General features: G+C 45.5%; 4 protein-coding genes across 11 annotated transcripts; 1 reads left to right on the forward strand and 3 right to left on the reverse strand.

Moving 5' to 3' along the window:
* Positions 1–1,568: 1,568 nt before the first annotated feature.
* E(spl)mgamma-HLH (Enhancer of split mgamma, helix-loop-helix) lies at positions 1,569–2,491 on the reverse strand. Its single transcript, XM_017082943.4, has one exon. It carries the CDS (start codon positions 2,397–2,399, stop codon positions 1,779–1,781), a length of 621 nt encoding a protein of 206 aa, XP_016938432.2. The 5' UTR covers positions 2,400–2,491; the 3' UTR covers positions 1,569–1,778.
* Positions 2,492–4,069: 1,578 nt separating this feature from the next.
* On the reverse strand, positions 4,070–5,387 carry E(spl)mdelta-HLH (Enhancer of split mdelta, helix-loop-helix). Its single transcript, XM_017082940.4, has one exon. It carries the CDS (start codon positions 4,982–4,984, stop codon positions 4,460–4,462), a length of 525 nt encoding a protein of 174 aa, XP_016938429.4. The 5' UTR covers positions 4,985–5,387; the 3' UTR covers positions 4,070–4,459.
* A 374-nt stretch (positions 5,388–5,761) lies between these two features.
* On the forward strand, positions 5,762–7,180 carry LOC118878141 (uncharacterized). The gene is given in 3 exon segments (XM_065866549.2): positions 5,762–6,140; positions 6,546–6,717; positions 6,719–7,180. Coding segments are annotated over 3 exon segments (594 nt in total). The 5' UTR covers positions 5,762–5,988; the 3' UTR covers positions 6,989–7,180.
* Positions 7,181–7,364: 184 nt separating this feature from the next.
* On the reverse strand, positions 7,365–20,096 carry Nf1 (neurofibromin 1). 8 transcript variants are annotated; one of them, XR_005014678.3, is made up of 19 exons: positions 19,791–20,096; positions 19,409–19,552; positions 18,863–19,247; positions 18,663–18,804; positions 18,011–18,604; positions 17,626–17,947; positions 17,016–17,568; positions 16,418–16,955; positions 14,766–16,357; positions 14,104–14,710; positions 11,694–14,049; positions 11,382–11,636; positions 11,227–11,322; positions 10,576–10,665; positions 10,062–10,264; positions 9,815–10,001; positions 9,590–9,755; positions 8,232–8,332; positions 7,687–8,163 (listed from the first exon to the last, which is right to left on the reverse strand). XR_005014678.3 is itself a non-coding variant. In XM_065867092.2 (18 exons), the coding sequence occupies exons 1-18, from the start codon at positions 19,845–19,847 to the stop codon at positions 7,610–7,612; spliced, it is 8,301 nt and encodes a 2,766-aa protein (XP_065723164.2). In that variant the 5' UTR covers positions 19,848–20,096; the 3' UTR covers positions 7,365–7,609. The 8 variants fall into 8 exon arrangements, 6 of the variants coding, with proteins under 6 accessions (XP_065723164.2, XP_036675665.2, XP_036675667.2 ...); XR_010654556.2 differs by having other exon boundaries at positions 8,232–8,504; XM_065867092.2 differs by lacking the exons at positions 7,687–8,163; positions 8,232–8,332 and adding an exon at positions 7,365–7,623.
* Between the last annotated feature and the right edge of the window lie 32 nt (positions 20,097–20,128).

A 20,128-nucleotide genomic window follows, 5' to 3' on the forward strand; every position in this document is an offset into this window, starting at 1 on the left:
TCTGGTCGGGTTGGTGTTGGTCCTCTTATTGTCAACTCGACAGCTATGTCGCCTGATCGGATCATCTAGGGATGGACAAGGACTGAAGGTGAGCTAGGATTTTGCATGGCTCTCAAGAAGTGTTCCTTGTTTCAAGGGTAAAAAGTTATCTTGGGGTGGAAGTGACATCGAAACCCTTTAGCAGATGACCTTGGAGAGATTACCAGTCAATGATTAATGGAATCTAGGACCGTAATAGTGAAAGATCGCTAGGACCTCATTGAAATGGTAATTGATCAATTAAATTGGAACATATATTACCATATTACAATTACTGCAGTTGGTTTTGTACCTTTTTTAACGAGACTTTAGAAATATATTTAAGTGAAGAAGAACGTTGCATTTAACCTATTGGACATTCAGGATACCATATAACATTTTATACCCTATTAAAGATCTTTAAGACAAAGGAACTTCAATCGTAAACACCATTTTTATTATAATTTCCATAAATAATTGCTGGCCCCAGAAACACTAAAAGGACGGAAATGTAAAATTAAGTATAATCACTTAAACACTGTTGGGAAGGTGATCTTATAGAGATAATCTACATTCGGCTTAACAAGTCAACAGATTTTTAATCAACTGAAAAATCTCTATAAATTTGGTTCCTTTGAATTTATTACACCCTTGCAGCCCTGGCCTTCGCTAGTCCCAAGGCAATCCTGAGATACCGATCTCGTTGACTATTCCCTCGTCGGCTGTGCCGTCCGTCGATTTTAAAGACAGAGGCGTCTGGGGATCGGCTACTGGTCTTGGCACACAGATAACCAAATGATGCTGGGTCAGTCAAATCAAAAAAAAGCGAAAGATCGAAACCAAAATGGAAAAAAACAACCCAAAAGGCCCTAAGCAGAACCCATAAAAATGAAACAAAAAACGATATCCTGTCCCGAGCGGGGGCTCCTCCATCTTAAAGTTGCCCTAGGGCAAGGCACTCATTTACCTGATCCGAAGCATTTATGTGCCCATAGCTTACCTTGACCATTGTGCACACGATTTTCTAGCCGAGTGGCCAGGGAGAATCACGGCCAGGAGAATAAGAGGAGAACAAAGCGAAATCAGGATGGATGCGGGATGAATGATGACTCGATCCCTTTTTTTGGATACGTAGTTCCACCCCGGCTTTATGCCCATTTATTTTCTTCAAACTCCGAGCGACATTGTCGTAACTCGATTAGACACGCTGAGATAAGACTCTAATTTTTTGTGTTACCTTTGCTTATTGTCCGCACACGTGTTCAAAGGTCCAACCTTATATGCAGGGTCCATACCCATACCAATACCCATCGGTAGCCCCGACTTTGGGTTCTTCTTAATTCTTCTTGTTACGGCCTTGGCATTGTTTTCGCTTTCTTTTGTTTGTACATCCGTGGGGCGATCGAAGAGTTAGTTACAATAGTTGGACAAACAGAGGTGCTAGCATTTCCGTTCTAGACCGCAAATTATTGGGAACTGTTTGGCTACGGGGAGTGTCTCAGCAATTTGCATGATTACTCACTAAAATAGTGGCAGAAAAAGTCGTGATCTTTCAATTTTAGCTATATAATGTATTATTTATTTATCACATGAACTGCGCGTCCTCTTCTAAAGCTTTGTGTGTGTATGGTATGGTATGGTGTTTGCTTAAAACTAGGTTGGGAGTCGGAACTGGGGGAATTCCAGCGACTCGGAAGACTTTTACTTTCTATAATCTCTCCTGGGTTCTTTTCTTATAGAGGGGATATTGTTGCTCCTCCCTACCAGGGACGCCAGACGTTCTCCTCGTCCTCGCTGTCGTCCTCCATCTTGGTCACATCGATGGTGGTCAGCAGGGAGTGGCTGACCGCTGAGCTGGCATTGGAGTTGGGACTGCCGGCGAAGCTGGAGACTGGAGAGATGGGCACGGAGTAGGCATCCCGGGTGGCGATCTGCACGGAGAGTGGGGCGTTGATGGGCAGGGGTTCCTTCTCAGCTGGCTGGATCTGGTTGAGGCGCTGTCCCAGGTGGGTCATCAGCTGGGTGCCCAGGCTGACATTCATGCCGGGCAGTTGGGACAGGGAACGGGAGACCTCGTTCACGGCATGGATGTAACCGGAACGGAATCCCTCCGCCGGGGTCAAGCTCTCATCGCCGGAAGCCCTTTTGTGCTGGCGCTGCTGCTTCATCTTCTGCAAGTGGGTGACGGTCAGCTCCAGGATGTCGGCCTTCTCCAACCGGGTGACATGCTCGCCCTCGGACTCCAGAGTGGCCACCATCAGATCTTTCAGCTCGTCCAGGCACTTGTTGATCCTGGCACGACGCTTCCTCTCCAGCATGGGCTTCATCACCTTGCGGTACTGATAGGTCTTGGACATCTCGGAAATTTGTAGCGACGACATTTTGAGTTTATTTGTAATTTTTTTTGGTGTAAGTTGAGTTCTTTTGAGCTGTGGCTGCTCTGACGCTCGAAGACGTTGTGTGTTGTCAGACCTTCGGGACCCGGCCTTATATAGCCAGTCGGTCAGAAACAACCCCCAGAATGGGACCGTGTGTGCTGGCATTTTGAGGAGGAGAACGAGGAAAAGGAGCAAAAGGGATGGCGACACGCTTCGTGTGCTGGAATGAGGGTTGGTTCATACTCATATGCAGACCCTTCCGCTTCTTGAGACCGCTCCTTATTGTTCGGGCGATTTCTTATTGTTGCCCCGGCACCCTTATCAAGCGAGAGCCAGGGAGCAGGATCGCTGGCAGGATCGTGGGAAACACTTTCCTGCTCGGTTTCTCACATCGCCTCGCTCACCTGCCCGCAAAAAGCAAAAGCAGCCGAGCATGGCTATGGGAATTTGCAGGGCGAACAGCTGCCGTTTCTAGATTTGTGTGTTATGATTTGACTATGGCAGGGGCAGGGGGAACAAGGATAATGAACTGCCTGCTTTATGCCATCTCATCGGGGTACGGATCCTCTGGGTTCCCACGATAGCGAGGACCTCCGCCGGGGGATGGGGATGGGGATAAGGACAAGGCGTTGCGATTCCTCGACGACTTCCTGTTTACCGTTGGCATTCCAAATTGGATCGGGTTCGTGTTCGGCGGCAGAGGAAGGTACGCAGACAAGGACGAAGGCATCCTGCACTTGTTGGTCGGCCGTTATGATCCTGTGGGAACATTGCTCGTGTGCGTCGAGTGTGCTTAATGTGTGTTCGACTTCGGCGATGCACCGATCCCCCTGACCCGACAGGACCTCTGCAGTCCCTCTCCTCCTCCCTCCATCCCAGATGTAACAGGGGCCAGCGACGCTGATCCTGGAGCGCTGCTCGCATCGCGTGTGGCTCGCGGTGGACACACTTTCGGCTGTAAGCTGCTCGCGTTCCAGGATCCTTGTAATGGATGGATGGGTGGTGCATGACGGGGATTTGTAACACGAGTGGGGTCTTCGAGTGGGGTGGAGTCAATGGGGATTTCTGAAGGAGGCCGAGGCTAAGAATGAAGCTCATCCAAGCTTACTTCTGGAGTACTTAGTAGGTTATGCAATTTTATGAACATGGTATTCAGAAAAATAGTTACTAATTAGATATATCATAAGCTAAACGTCTATTAAAAAAACATGTCTATGTTTATTTTTTGGTAGTATTTATTTTGGAGCAACTTTATAATACACTTTTTATAAATACCTAAAAGACATTCGAAATATAAGAAAAAAAACTTGGACGGTACGACACAATAAGGAAATATTTCTTCGTTTTTTGATGATTTATTTTATTTTTAAGCCAGTTTTTTACGACATATTTATCATCTTGTAACACCGAATTGAATAGCAATGTGAAAGTTTGCAAACTAAAGATTTGGTACGTTTGCAATGCTTATTACTTCTAAGAAACAACAAACATTTAGAGTATATTGAAAAACGAATAGCTGTAATAAAGAACATTTGACAATAAGACTCCGGGCATACATTGCTGAAATAATGTCTTCAATTATTACATTCCCACAAAAAAAGGCTATAAAAGTAAACAGTAGACTATTCCAACCCTCGATTCTTCATATCCCAAATAATTTAATACTCTTAAAATTTCAGTTTATGTTCTTTTTATTATTCAAGTATTCTTGGCTTATATCAAATGTGGTAAAGCAAAAATGTAAGTTTAAAGCATACAAAAATATGTGTTTCCTTAATGAAACTAAGTGGAAGCTCGGTGGGGAAGCTCTTTGTTGAGATGATCAAATAAATTACAATCAATTAAATACATGAATCTTTAAACCTACGGGAGATCAAATACAAAATACGAACTTAAGAACTATCACAGGAACATCACATCATATCAAATCAACTACCAACTAATTACGATTCTGAGGCAAATGTTTACACTAGACCTTGGAAAACTTGGATCGTTTCTAATGAAACTACATAAGTAGTAAAGCTATCAATGTTAATTGGTTGCGTGTATTTGGAATGCCCATTTCACCAGGGACGCCAGACATCCTCGCCATGGGGAATATCCTCTTCCTGTGGGGACTTGGAGCGCTTCTGATCGGCTAGATTGACGGGTTCTTCAGCCATTTCGGGGCAAGATTCCTCCTGCTTGATATCTTTGAGCTGGTGACCCAACTGCTTCATCAGGTGGGTGCCGAACTTGAGATCCAAGCCGGGAACGGTGGAGAATATGTGGGAGACCTCGTAGGCGGCCTGGGTGTATCCGGCCCGGAATTTGTCCAAGTTAACCTGGTTGGCGGCTGGAGGAGATTGGGGATTGGCCACTCGCTGCTGCTGCTGCGCCTTCAGATAGTTGACTGTGAGCTCCAGGATGTCCGCCTTCTCCAGCTTGCTGACCTGCTCCCCCTGCGCATCCATCGTGTCCACGATGAGATCTTTCAGCTCATCCAGATACAGGTTCATCCGGGCGCGTCTCTTGCGCTCCAGCAGAGGTTTGGTCACCTTGCGGTAGTGCTGAGTCTTGGTCATAAATCTCTGACCCTGCACGGCCATTGTGTTTGAAGAGTTTTTAGTTGTTTGTAAATAAAGTTGCGAGGTTGTGATGTCGCTGCTGCCGCTCCGCACTGCACGGTAGTCACTTGAGAAATGATCTTGCCGCAAGGTAAGCTGATCCTTTTTGTAGCTGCCACACAGCCGGTGCCGTACACTTGCGAAAGCGAAATCGAAATCCTCCCCTAACTGCCACCACGCACAGTGATCACAGCGATCACAACGACGCTCCTCCACGCCGACGATCACGATCAGTACGAAGCATCAATCGGGTCACTCTCTGCTTGTGGCAAGATTCCCTCGGCGCTGCACGTGTGCAACTTCAAAAAAATTGGATCGGGCGGAAGCCGCTGCGGCTCTCTTTTTACACTGACAAAAATTGGTGGGTCCTAGAAACGTTTAATGATGTATAGAATCCGAAAAAAATATAGCAATTCCCATTATATTACATTGATCAACTGTGAGTGTAAAAAACGAATCACAATATTGAAATATTTTAAGATTATTTAAATATTTAAGGGATCAGCAAGTTTTTAATCTTTTTGGTTGATCATAAGAGCGATCAGTCTTTGACAGAAACTTCATCAAATATTGTCACATGGGGTCGCTAAAAAGTATACTATAGTTTTTGCCTAATGAGGAAATAGTAAATCCCTATGAGATACCTCAGCATATTTTGTTTGAAGTTCTATTTGGGTTCGTCTTACGACTTGAACAAGGGCAATGTAAAAAAATCGAATGACTTTTTTATATAATACCAATTAAATTATTTTCAGTGTATTGACTAGGGCCCAATAACACGTTCTTCGGATCTTGGCTCTCTTCGGGCGTCTCTCTTCCTCGTGCTGTTGCCGTGCGCCGGCGCAACAACCCGAAGAAGAAGAAGAAGGGTCGGAGGTGAGGCGCAAGAAGAAGAGCAAGAGCCGAGGAAAGACGAGAGCCGGAGCAATCAACCACCACCACCAGCAGCGCACCACACGCACACACGACACAACATCGACATCGCCATGACCTCGACCTGCCTGCCAGCCATCCGTGCCACTCTATCCGCTCCTTGGTTCCCACTCCTCTCGGGAAAAGAGAGCCGTGCCCCATGCGTGCCGTCCTCACTTAAGCCAAAGAGCCAATCTCGTCGAGGCGATGCCATTGTTGCACATGGGTGAGGCCTTCTGGCTGTGTGCGTGCAGGGACACTGAGGAAAAATGGCTTTGTAAATCGAAAAAATGAATTACCTATACTATTATAATTGCCAATAGATTACTATAGAAAATGTAGAATTGGTTTCTGAAGATAAATATTGTCTTTCAAGTTCAAGTTTAAATTTTGAATATATTTATATTACTATTTAGGGTTCTTAAAAGAAAAGGTTTTTTTTCTGACAAACTTCTCTTAAGAAAGGTCACGATATAAACAACTATTTTTATATATCGAAGACTACTATATTTAGATCCAATAAAGTTATCCAATAGGATTCTTAGCGAAAATATCTACAAAAAAAAACGTATTCTTTTTCTAATGTTCCCTGTCACAATAAATAAAACCTTTAAGGAATAATTTTTTTAAGTGCAGGCTCTTCCCTTTTGGCACACAGTCACACAGACCTCATTTCCTCTTTGGCGCGACATTGCGTTACACTTAGCAGAAGCAACCACCGCAGCAACCACCACCAGTGGAATAGCACCACCCAGAGCCAGAGGCAGGGAAGCGGCAAACAGCCGGTGCTCCGATGGGTCGGTGTCGGTCGGCAGTCGGTGCATGTGCATCGTGAGAAAGTTTACTGGAGACATTCCCACAAGTATTGGGATTGTGCCGCACTCCTGCTCCCGGTTGCTTGGTTGCTCGGCTTTGGACTCGGCCTCGGTCAGCTGTGACACTTGTTTGGCGCATTTTGCGAGATTGGGTCTTCGGATTGGGCCATTGACGAAATCCACCTGCCCGAGGGTGAGTTCCAGTTCAAATTCAGGACCAGGGGTCGCTGCAATCGCAGCCATGAAATCGAGAAGTTAACAAACAGAAAACGGAAAAACGGCACCAGCGACATTCGCTGACATCTGATGGCACTGATTTCGTACATTTCGTTTCCAGTATTCTTCGTGGGGGAGGTTTTTGAGATCATCGGCGTTGCAATGTTTTGATATGGATTTCGGGATGGCTGAAGAAAGACAACCATATGCAAAAACAAAGACTTCAATTTGCATGGAAAGATTTTAGAGGAGGGATAAACTGCTAACAATGATGAATCATCCCACTTATGTGGGATTGGTTTTAAAGTCTGCTGGCAGATCAAGGATCTTAACCGAAATGGTAATTATATAAACCTAAGGAAAGATCGGGGTCACCAATCAAAACTTCCCAATTAAAACAATCTTTCTTATATTCTTTAAACATTTTAATTGAAAGTATATTAAGTTGTTCGATATTCTTTTACATTGATAAATTTGGGACATTAACATTTCATAAATATCTTCAAGTGGCTGTAATATATAAAGATACATATTCGTTTGATACACATATAGCAACACACACATATACATTTAGATTAATAATAATGCATAGAATCCTGTTCCATTTTGCTCATCTAGTTTTAAAAAATTCCTCGTGTTTTAAGCGGGTAACGCCGAATACAGTTTAAAATCCATGTGCTAGAAAGTAAGTGTAACGGACTAATTTGTTTCGTTTATTGTTTAATAAGAGGTACAAATGTGTAACGTTCGTAAGGTTTTATTTTGGCTCGATTCTTTTCGCTTATCAACTCTATTTCGATAAAAATCTTGGTTTGTGCTTAAAACTAAATTATATTTAAAGCGGACTGGGTCGATTTTTAAGCTTATCTTCGTTTAGTTTTTGGTGTTTTAGAATTTTCTTCGAGAATGTGCTGATGAAATAAATTAGTAAGGACTAATGAGATATGAACTTGGTTAAAAAAACAATAGTAATTAGAATAAAAGAAAAAATAAATGCCATCTGATACATTTGCTGCGGGGAGATTCCATTATAATACAAAACAATGCGAGCGACATTTGGAACATGCCGCCCTCTTAAAGCTTTAAGTTATTCTGTTATTCGTTTCGTTTGATTTTGCCTTTAAACGCTTTCGTGGTTAACTCCGTTTCGCCTGGTCGTGGTCATCTTCTCAGGAACTGGTGGACTTGGTGTGCCTAGTTGCAGTTGCGGATGGCAAACTTTAAAATGTACAATCGGTAATCGTTAAAAAATATTTCCGTTCGATATCTTCCTCTACGGGGCTTACAGTATCCTGGATCCACTCCCTTCTACACATACACCTTATATACACTCTTTTTTACACACATCTCCTCCTTTCGCATTGAGTGGCCATCGCTTCTGGACATTCTATACATACATATACCAATACATAAATATTCTATGATTTTGTACGACTTTCTGTGGGGATTTGGTTTTCACGTTCTCTAAAAGCACTTTTTAAACAGATTTAGGAAACGCATTACTTTTGCGATTAGTGTGGTACGTCTAGTGCGCGGGTTTGTAGTTGTTATTCATGCAGCTGAAAGTAAGACAAAAGTTGCATAAACACATCGAGGGAAGGAATATAGTCGGGGAGAAAGGAAAATCTGGGCGAAGAAGCGGTGAAGATTATTTAATTTACTTATAATTTACTTCAATTATCTATTGGCTCGTATAAAATATAGTCTTCAATGAAAATATATAAAATCTTGATGTATTTTCTGTGTTTTCATTTTTGTTCTTAGCCAAATTAGCAGCTACTGGAAACTGAAACTTGCACAGGGTGTGATTTTTCAAATTGCAGTATTATAAAATTTTCTTGGCATGCAGCGGTATATCAGAAATATATTTTGGTTCTCTGTTAGAACTCAGCTATCGTGAATTACATTTTTCGACTCTATTAATCTTTAAACAACAATTATTTTTGACAACACTACTCTACGCTACAAAAAAGGTGCGTTTAAATCACCCACATGATTTCGAAAATATGTTGTAAATGCTTCAAGGTACCAGATTTATCATCAATATATAATTCTCAAATCTTCAACATCAATTTGCTAATGCGTGTACGATTAAGTGCATTTCCTTTAGGCTTTTGGTACTGTGTTTAACAATTTGCATATCGAATAAGGTGTCCGTAATTACAAAAATGAATCGTTTTGAGTGTCGGGACAATAATTCCATTTGGCAAAGCTTAGATAACTACGAAATACATATTTGTTTCCAATATTGGTGTTATTTAGTGGCATTGTTTTCGGCTATTCATCGTTTGTCTTTAGTTGCAGTTTTAATATATTTTGTATTTTACTTGTGGAACGTTCAATGTGATGGACTGTCGTTAATTCGATGTTTGGCGCGTGATTTGCTGTGTGAGGCGCGTCGCAGGCTGCTGACGCTGCCTGGGCAATTGTCATAAAAATCTAATGATTCCGATGAGAATGCTATATATCGCAATTGGTGTGATATAAAGAAAAGGTTAGGTTTGAGTAAATACTGTTTGTAAAATTCTGTGTTCATTCAAACGGGGCTTGGGCTTGCTATTGAAAAGTAAACACTCTAGGTTAAAGCAATGCATTACGGTATAGCTGTTGGAAAGAGCTAAAGAATGATATGCAGGGTACTAACCTTTGTCCGTGGGGGAGCCCAAGGTCAGGCTGCTCAGGCTGGAGCTCAGGTTGTAGGGACGCGGAGAGGGTGGCACCGGGGCGGACTCATCGCCTGGCAAGCAGGTCTCTACCATGGCCTCCAAACAGTTGACAAACAGCTCCGAGGATTCACCCATCATGTTGTACTGCAAATATGTATAATTTATAAATAACGATGTTCTACGGAGTTTAGTTAGGAACCCACCTTGGTGAAGGGTCCAGCAAATCGCCATAGTCCGCCAAAGCCACAACTTTGAAGGAAGTGGAGCTGCTGCTGTGAGGGATCCTCGCTGGCCAGCATGTTTTGTATAATGCTCTGGACTGAGTTGAGCACCACTTGATCGTGTGACACCGACAAAATATTGTTTATCTTCTGGTCCAGCAAAGAATGGCTGAAATCAAAAACATTATTATAGCTTCTTAAAAGAAGATGTATAACCGTATAAACTCACATAACTGGAAAGACCTTGGGAAAGACCACTGATCCTTCGGCCAAATACTGATATAAAACGCGCGTTTCGCCCTCATCCGACGAGTACTTGACCAAGGTGGCCAGAACAGTCAATACCAGGGCTTGTATGGACAAATCAGGCAGGACCTCGGGATCGAGCAGGACATTCGACTCGTTGGATACCGAAGAACGCGAGCCGCGTTCCTGTTTAAATATATATTTACAGGTGTTAGTGAAGTTACCACAAAAAGTGCAATCCAATTACACACAGATGGTCTAAAAAACTTGTGAAGATGAAAGATCTACGATATAAACCAAATGTGCATGTTGGCCATGGGATGGCTTTTTTCCTGCGTTCATTCAGTGCCATGCAAGAGAAACCAAAACTAAATGACATTACAGCGAAACATCAATGTTACTTTTAAAGTGGGTTTTAGTGGCTAACTTAGAAATAGAGGATTTATTGGGGTAGTAGAGTTAGTTTTAGCTAAGAGATAAGTTTTGTTGGGCAATACCTGACGTTCTTCGATGCCGGCGGCATTGTTCGGATCTTTGGTTGTCGGCACCGAGAATGAGCGTTGAGTTTTGAACAAAACCCGCGCGTTCTACGGATGTTTAATTTAATGTTCGTGGTGGTGTTTTTTGTCACAGTGTTGATGTTGGAGTTGTAGTTTTAGCGGGTTTCGGTAACCAAATCAAACGTAAATCAAATTACAATGTTCATGCGTAGTAGTAGTAGTAGTAGTAGTAGTAGAAGTGGCAGGTGGCAGTGACAGTTTATAGTTCATAAAGGACATATAGTAATATTGATATTGATGAGTTACAAGCACCAATTAGATGTAAGATTCGGCAGGCATATTATGGCATTAATACGGTTTTAACGAGTATACATTGTGATTCATATGTAACGTTTTTTTTTTATATTCAAATCAAACATAAAAAGAGAAAAGAAAAAATCATTGAACAATTATTAGTTATGCAACGGCTGATCTCGATAGATAGTTGATATTACAAGTAGGTTGGATATATAGAGTATATAGGTTGGAATATGTAAACTCAAGTAGATAGCCAAAAGTTACTATAGCAGATGGTTATAACAACTTTTGCACAGCGAATTTCGAACAAGTGGGGATAACATCTCGGCCTAAACGATCTCATAAGCTCACCTGAAGAGTGGGAACCTTGTGCTGGCGAGCAAACTGCAAAGCGGACTGGTCTAGGATGTCCCAACTTTTTTGCCGACGTGACAGCGGCATGCCAATCTAAGGTCGATTTAAAAAAGTAGATTTCACTTCATTAAATCCAGGATCTTTAATCTTACGGCTTGCACTCCGCTGGCTACTTCGCCATTCTCCACACTGCCACTAAGATCGGCGGGCCAGCGGGGCAGGGCGTGCTTCACATGACACCTGGAACGAACTTCCTCCGAGACAGCCACCAGCGCAGTTAAGTACGCCACACTATCGGGAGTCACCTCAAACTTGTCCCGATGCAGCGGCTTGGCTATGATGCCCAGGAGCATGGTCAGCACTCGGGATGTGCGGGAAACAGTTGTGGGTGTGGGATGGCGGAAGCCCTGGAAAATATATGTAATAATAAAATTCCAAATAGTTTCTAAAAGCTCAAAACTTACCTTTATCAAATGCCCCACCAGGGCAAAGTGGAAATTGCTGCGGAACGAAAGGCCCACGGCGTGATCTAGTTGCTTGAAGTGCCACTCCAGTTTTTCCCTTGTCTTCATCATAACCTCGGCGATGGTCTCCTTCTTATCAAAGCAGCCTTGCGACTTGAGCGTGTGCAGGTTCTGCTCAAGCAGGGCTAGTCCAGCACCGTACAGGGTAATCTCGTCCAGCTGCAGCACCGAAATGGCCACCCAGAAGAGGGCACGATGAATGGGAGATTCAGGACGCAATAGCGGTTGAATGCGAGTCAAACACATGACAAGCGCTTCGATCAATATAAGATCGTTAAACGATTCCAGGGCCTTGACCAGGATGCGGAGCAGCTGCTTCACCTCGTGGTCAGTAACACTCTTGCTGATGCATCCGTAGACTATGAGAGCTCTTGGCTGCAGAGCTGGGTTGTAGCAGAAGGCGAAACTGCGGGCCAGGGAGGTCCAGGTGTTCAGCCACTCACAATCTGGAACATCGCGCATGCAGGCCTCCATGATTTCCAGTAGGGCATCCGTTATGACCTCCAGCGAAGGTAGCGACAACCTCTCCCGATCCGCGGGCAAAGGTTGGGTAACTCTCTCATTTCCCAGCCATTTATCTGTGGGATGACGGCAGCTGGAGCGGAAGGCAGTCACTGCTGCCGACTTGACCTTGCTGATGCCGAAGAGCAAGTAGAACTTGGGCAGCGAAAACTCATCCAGCGAGAGTCGAAGTACTCGCTGCGCCTCCTCCGAAAAGGAGGGATTTGTGCAGGTGCACAGCGAGTGGATGATGTTGATCACCAGGCCGTGGGTGGAGGCTCGCATCGACAAGGATCCCGAACAGACCAAAAACGTGATGGTGTGGAATAGGTACGGTACCGAAGTGGCCACATCCAGACAATTGTTGAAGGACAACATGAGCAAGTATCGACCAAGGATGGCAATGTCATCCCACATCATGTGTTGCTCCAGATATTGCGTGGGATTTGTGCAGGATTTGTCCATCACTCGGCACATTCTTGTAATGACCTTTTTGGATACCAACTGGACGTTTGCTGAAGCGAGTGCCACTGCCGTGTCCGCCATAATTTCCACCTGCGGCGATCCCAAGCCATATGTAATCGACTTATGCAGAAAGTTGTCCAAAACCATGTCGATGAGTTCGGGAATCTGACCAATCGACCCCCAGATCTTCGCCTGCACTGAGGGATACATTTCCTTCTGGTCAATGGTCAAGTTGATGAGCTTGTCCAGAATTTGAGAGACCTTTAGCTTCTTGGAGTCATCGTTCGACTTGCAAAACTTTACGAGATTCTTTAGCCATGGCGTCATATACTCCAAGCACAAATGTTTCAGCTCAATGGTGCTGCGTTGGAAGCCCTGAATGGACTCCTCGAGGAATTCCAGAGTCAGGTGGGGTTCGTTGGTGGCCAACTTCTCGCTTACGGACTTGATAAATATGGTGTTATTGGAGGGTATACAAAGACCTTGCGTCTCGAGCAGTTGTCCCTCAATCTTCAGGTCAAAGGTGGCGGTCAAAGCACACAGCAAATTGTAGGCAGCAGTCCTTAGATTGGGATCACATGATCCCAGATTAAGTAGCGCCATGTTCAGCAGAGTTCCCGGCACATCCTTTGGTCGGATCTTTTGGTGGACCGTCACCGAATCCGGCTGACTGAGCTCCCAGCGATTCCGGATGTGAATAATGGCCTGGACAATGTTATCGCAATCGTTGTGAATAAAGCTAAGCTGGCCACTTTCGTTGGTTATGGACAGGGTGAACTGGTTGTCGTCCACCAAGCACACCTCCTCAATCTCGGAGGCGTAGTATACATCGTTCAGGAGCACAGAGTGAGCAAGGACTTTTGTCTTTTCTGCAGACGTAATCTGCAATGCAGTCGGACCCACTTTGATGGCCACCTTTGTGTCTTTATGGCTGAGTTTCAGTGCGTTGCTAAACACCTTGAGGTCCTCGTCCAACGATAGAGTTGCACCCGGCAATTTCTGCTGCTCTGCGTCGATGAAATCGGTGAGCTTGTTCGGTGACTCCAGGAACAGTAGTTTTCGATTTCCCTTCAACGGTGCCAGGATGCGATCGTGGAACTTTGTATACTCGCGCACCCACGAGTTGCAGTTATATATGTACACTGCATGGACATTTTCGTAGGCCACCGTGGGCAGGACATAAAACCACTTCTGCAGGAACTCGGTGCGGAAGCGATTGTCCGAACAGGTGTGCGTGAAATCGATGACCACCTCGAATGGTGAGTGGCAGAAGGGTTTCAACGTGAGTATGACATGGTAGATCAGCAGATCACCATTCGTTTCACCAATCCTTGAAGAGAAAGAAAGTTAATTTTTGTTGGAATACCACATATAAATCACTTACTTGTATCTTCTCGCTATGTAGTAAAAGACAGGATAGCCAGATTTGCTCGTCCCTGCCTGGTAAAATATGTTCATCGATTTCAGGGTCTTGAACTCCTCCTTCTCGTGCATCTGGTGCTTGACCATGATCTCCTCGAAGTTGGTCGATGACATGTCAATGGAGCTCCAGCGTGCGTATGAACTAAACATCATGTGCGAGTCCACAGGCTTGTGCTCCGGTGGACCTAAGTAGGCAAGCAAAGTAGCCATCTTGTCGAAGGGCCGCCTTCCCACCGCTTTGTGATCCCGACTGCTGGAAAGGTAGTCCCCGATCTTCTCTTGGTGCGTCCACAGCAAGCGATGCAGGGCCAGTACGTTAGCATCTGAAATAAAACTCATACTGTGCGAAGTCTGGTCCACAGTCTCACAGTCGGATGCAATCTGTATGAAGAACCGTCGACCGGCTTCGAAGTGATCGCGCAGGAAATCGTTGAAGCACAACATGTGCTGCTCCTTGGAGAACTCCACGTGGTTAGCAATGTTCTGCAGGATCTTTGACATTAGCATCAGACCTCTTTTAGCCGAGCTGTGCACCTGCTTGTCAACGATCCCCAATTCTTGCGGTGAAACTGAAAACAAAGCGGTTATTTATAGGCGGTCTAATTGAAGAATTTGTTATATTACCTATGGCCGGATTAATGAAGCGCAGGAAGATGACCGTGCCCACTGCACCAATGTTGTTTTGCAGCAGATTCGGGAAGCGTTTGCTTAGCACTTGGTATAGGCAATGGCACATGGAACGCAATTGAGGAGGAAAACGATCCGACGAGTTGATTATAGCATCAAACACCTTCTGGGTTAGGGCAATCAGGTTGTTCCTGTGCTGCTCAATGTCCTCTGTTGGGTCCAGACGAGCTGGATCTACCTCAAAGCAGGTCTCTTCCTCCTCATCCAGCAGCGGACGAATCAGCGGCTCCAGCAGCATTTGCAGATAACTGGCACCGTAGATTTTGAAGCAGAACGCCATAATCTTGCTGCCCAGAGAATTTCCTCGGAAGAGTGTCTGCATGCAATCTGAGACCTCCACCTCGCGATAAAACATGTTCCACAAGAGGGGAGACAGTAGATGTTTGGCGTCGAACAGGGTGACCAAGACCCTGGCCAACTCGTCCATTTGGGAGGTGGTCACTACATTAGCCAACGCCATGGCTATGGGCAGCTCACCCTTGTCGCTGATCATTGTCACCAACTGGACTAGTTGCTCAAAGCGATCTGCCAAGACAGTTTCAGCCAGGGTGTCGAATTCGGTGCCTTGCTGCAGGATTTGTGTGAGCACCTCCATAAAAGCGGCACGGGTTTGCAAATCGGGATTATAGCCCAGATCGATGGAGTGCATCAAGCCAGAATCGATGTTGGCACCCAGCAAGTTGGACATGGCCAAGATAGTCGCATTTCGCAAAGCGGTTAGCTTACCAGCTGCCATTCGAGGACGTGGAGGTAGGAGTGGGGTGTTATTCATCTCCTTTTCTGCTTCCGAACTGTCGATGCAGTCGTTCAGCAGGTTCATAAACAGGGTGAAATACTTCAAAAAGAGCGCGCTCTTTGCGTCCATCAAATCGCCTCGATCCGATTCTTCTGGCTGGAGAGGGAGGCCGCGCAGCAGGGCTGCCACTGCCTCCATGCAGGCTTGATCCAGGTCACGAAAGATGAGAGATGTGTTGGTAAGAATGGCTGCATCCGCCGAGCTGGGCGGCGCAATCTGATGCGAAGTGCCCATCACCCAATCGGTCAAGTATTCCACCAGCTTGTTCCTGAACTTCATCTCCTGACGGAAGGCGAGATCATCGCGTCGCTTCATCATCACCTCCACTAGCTGGCATAGTTTTGTCTTGATACGGATGGCATACACTGTCATATCCAGGTGGCGAACATATCGCACTATTCCCAGCATCATGCCCTCGATGCTTGTGACTCCCAAATGTTCCGATGGCGAGGGTTGGTCGTTGTTGAGATCCTTGCTGGCCTTTGGATCCAGGATTGATTTCATTATATAGATGGTGTGCTCGATAAACTGCGTGTTGATGTCGGTCACGTTAACGTTGACCTGGCCCTGCTGGTCAAAGAACTTCTCCACAATGGCTCGAACCTGGTCAAAAAGTATGGGGTACAGTTGGGTAGACATCTCTTCGCCAACCAGTTCCTTCACGTTCTTCTGGATATTAAGGCCGATTTTTTCATTGCTGCAGACAAGTAGCCGCAGTAGTTGTCCGACAAATCTATAGTTTAGAAGTACAGGTTAAAGTTTACTTCAAATAAAAAGTTTGTATCGATCTTACTGTGTTACAGGACAGTAGCTGACATCTTGTGGCGGTGCTGGTGGAAGCGTGGAAAGCGAAACCGTGCTGGGATGCAGAGAACCATGTCCGGAACTCGTGGAGCTTGAGTAGAGAGAGTTTTGAGCGAGTGATCCCAATGAGGCATTGTTCTGCGATTGCTGCAACAGTATTTGACGGCTGCTACTGCGTTTGTGAAGACAGACTCCTCCCAGGGCCAATAGAAACCAGGTCATGTTGGCCCACTCATTGATCTGCTCCTCCAGGTCGTGTTCGGAACTCTGGTGACTTGCTCGCCGCTTGCCCATGCCACGATGGAAGACCTCCGCTTGGCCATCTTCGCCCTTGCATTTGGGGTACGTTTGCAAAACCTTGCTAGACACTTCCCAGTTGCGAAAGGTCTCCTCCCAAGCGGGCTGCACACCATGAACACAGTGCTCGATCTTGCGCAAAAGAGTCATTATGCGCTTTTGGAGCGTCAGGCGGCTCAGCACATTGCCATGGGTATTGTCAAAGAAACAAATGCGAGAGTCGGTTGCAGCTGAAATAATAAATATTACAATTAAATAGTGTTGAAAAACAACTATTTTATTTTACTCACAAGTGGACAATTGAGCTAGCTCCTGGTAAATATGGTAATTAGGCATAATGAAGCCCACTGTCAGTTCATCCGAACTGCAACAAATCTCAGCCTCCTCGCATAGCAATCCAAAACAGGACAGCGATGTCAGCACCGCATCCAAATCAACGCTCCACAGGTACATGAAGAAAACCACCTCCATCTTGATGTGAGCCTGTTTGCAAATGGCAATCTGACTGCCCACATGAGCGTAATCCTTGTGTCGCTGAAGGAACGTATTCCGGCAAATCAAGATCTCGCGCAGCCACTTTAAGACATCCGTGTAGTTGGCAATTTGGTGCTGGATGAGCTTTTGCGAGATGGAGAACAGCACCTGGGAGCTGACGTCCCAGAACGTGTTGATGGGAGCCTCTGGATTCCAAATCTCTATTTTCTCCGGGGCGTGCAGAGCGAGCAGCGCCTCCATAGCCTCCTGGGCCACATCGGGCATGGTGGTCTGATGCACCAAACTTACGAGGCCATTAATCAACTCCAACGTGGAGCTCTGCACTTCATGGGCTACTTTTCCTTGTGTCTGGAATAGATTACGTATTTTAGACGGTTATAGAAAATAAATTATTTCAGAACTCACATTCAACAAAAGCGTGGGATCTGCATGAATCAGCCGAACGAGCAGCAGCAATAGCATCTTGTGGGCGGGACCCTCTTCAGCCCGGGTCAAACCCTTCTGCGTATCCTTTGATTTGAGCGTCAGAGAGGTAATATAGCGGAGTGGGGTGTGGGCTATATATCCCTGGGTGGCCTTGTTAAGAGTATCCGTAAACAGAGCCCTTAATTCAGCGGATCGGTAATGAACCACATCTGTCTGTGGCCACCACGGCAATCTGGGTTGGTTGACAATCCGGAAGGGATTCTTGTTCTGCAGCCGAAAGTCCACATAAATGTGTGCCAACCTGAAATGAAAGGAATAAATTAGTATAGGCCAGATTTATTATAGTAATTCTCAAGTTAATTACCTTAGCAGGGAGCAAACAATGACAAAGTGATAAGCCTGTGGCGACGACAAGTTTAGGCAAACCTTCAGCGCCTCGATGTTGTGGGGATTTATCCGGAAACAGGAAACCCAGCAGTCAATCATCAGCTCGATGTCCGCAAAGTTATAGCCTTGACCGCGGGAAAAGGGTTTGGCCGGATTGAAGAGCAGTGCCTTGAGATCGTTAATGAAGAACTGCACCAGCTTGAAGACCACATTGTTGGAGTCGGTGTTGTTGATGTAGGTGGATGCCTTGCAGAGCTTTACACAGGCAATGGCCGAGGATTCGGTGACCTGTTTGGATGGCGAGTGCTGGCCCAGTCCTCGCTTAATGCTCTCGATAAATTGCTTGGCTGAGAAGTCCTTGTCGCGGGAAGTGGATTGAGCCGACTTCGAGGCCACCTTTTCCTTGTCCTTTTCTTTCTCCTTTTCCGACTGCTGCAGTTCGTTGACGACGGCCTCAAGGCAGGAGGGATTAAGTATCAGCAGTAGCATTTGCAGCGGCCACACAAGGGTCTTGCTCTTCTTGTTTTCGGTTTTAAAGTACTCCACAAAATCCATCAGGGGTTCCCAGCAGCTAAAAGATAACATATAAATATTATGCGGGTTTTAGTCACATTACATTTTAGACCTACGTGGATATATCTCGATTGGTGCCTCGTTGCAAGTCCTGAAACTCTTGAGGATGGTATTCGATCCAGTTCCAAATAGCCTTTTCCAATGAGTAGAGCAAAATCAAAGGAGGCGCCCGCTTGGACCGAAACTTTGTGATGGTTTCTGCAAGTATAAGCACTTTAATAACCTTTCTATTCAAAGAATGAGTAATTTTTTCCACCTTGCAGCAGCTTTGTCAGCTTGATCATATCCATGTCGATGTGTTGAATCAATTCGATGTCGTTGTAGTCTGGATTCTCCTCAGAGCAGGACGTCAGCTCCTGGATCCTGGCCGAAATTCGATTGAACACCGCCGAGAAGTGATTCTGCGACAAGGCAAAAAGGACTTTGGATGCCAGGGCCTTGAGCTGGGCAGCATTCGGATTATTGTCGCTCTGGACGTCCACAAACTGGGAGATCTCCCGCAGCAGTAGCTTCACATTCATGGCCTCCTCGAAGCGGGCGGTGTCCTTGGTCTGGTTGGTCAAACAGCGCTCCAGGGTGGTCAGTATGATGACCAGGGATTCGAAGTAGCAACGCTCTGGCTCATGGCGATTTTGAAGGGCCTGCAGGAAGTATAGTTGTTTTAGTTATAAGTTTAATAAAGAAATCATTTATATAATGATGGGATGGAAAGCTACCGCGTCTTCGCCTTGAAGTAGGCCACATTATTTTTGTAATATGATGGATCCTAGTTCTGTATAGAGTTTATTTTTGTAGTACTCACCGCCTCATTGACCCTCTGAAGCATCTTGGTGAGGCCGGAAATGACCAGGGAGAAGCGGTAGCGCGATATGTGGATCAGACAGGCCACCAGCTGGTCCTGGCTCATCCTGGCCTGGGTGCCATAGGCTCCTATTCTGTTCGGGAGCTGCAAATAGTATCCATTGATTGATTAAATCCATTTCATTCATGCGGAACTCTATGTTATTGTTATTGTTGCTGTCTCGCTCTCTCACGCAGTTGATTGAGAACTCACACACACAGGGCGCGTGAGACACAAACACACAGATGGGTGTGTATGTATGGGGGAGCAAGAGGCAGAGCAGCAGGTACATTTTTTCGCCTGGGAAAACGCAGCTGTGGAAAAACGTTTGGAAAACACTTGCCTGATCCTCAAAACGGGCCAAAAGGGCACTGGCCCACTCGCCTGGCTTCTGGGTCATCTTGTTGTGGTCTTTTCACGGTTATTTATGCGTTTTTACTGCATTCTTGTGGTCGAAGAGTGAAGCGTTTGTTGGTGGAGCTGGGGGCGGGGCAAGGCGTTGAGTGTCATGTTTTTGATATTCGTAATCCTTTCAGTGGCCTTTTCTTGTCCCTGAGATATCCACTTTCTGGTTTTCACGCGTTTTGGAGAGCCTTTCCCGCAAAACCTCTATATTTTCACCGTCCAGTCCAGTTTTCAGAGCAAAATAGTGATGCACGGAAAAAATACCACTCCCAATTC

The sequence above is a fragment of the Drosophila suzukii genome, chromosome 3, assembly GCF_043229965.1.
Source record: "Drosophila suzukii chromosome 3, CBGP_Dsuzu_IsoJpt1.0, whole genome shotgun sequence".
Classification (NCBI taxonomy): domain Eukaryota; kingdom Metazoa; phylum Arthropoda; class Insecta; order Diptera; family Drosophilidae; genus Drosophila; species Drosophila suzukii.

Bases quoted from the DNA above. Each gene is read 5' to 3' on its own strand.
- Nf1 (XM_036819769.3), bottom strand. From the start codon at position 19,847: ATGACCCAGAAGCCAGGCGAGTGGGCCAGTGCCCTTTTGGCCCGTTTT. The intron at 19,248-19,408 runs GTGAGTACTACA...TACTTCCTGCAG, and splicing joins TTCAGAGGGTCAATGAGGCG to GCCCTTCAAAATCGCCATGA. The intron at 18,605-18,662 runs GTAGGTCTAAAA...GTTATCTTTTAG, and splicing joins ACCAATCGAGATATATCCAC to CTGCTGGGAACCCCTGATGG.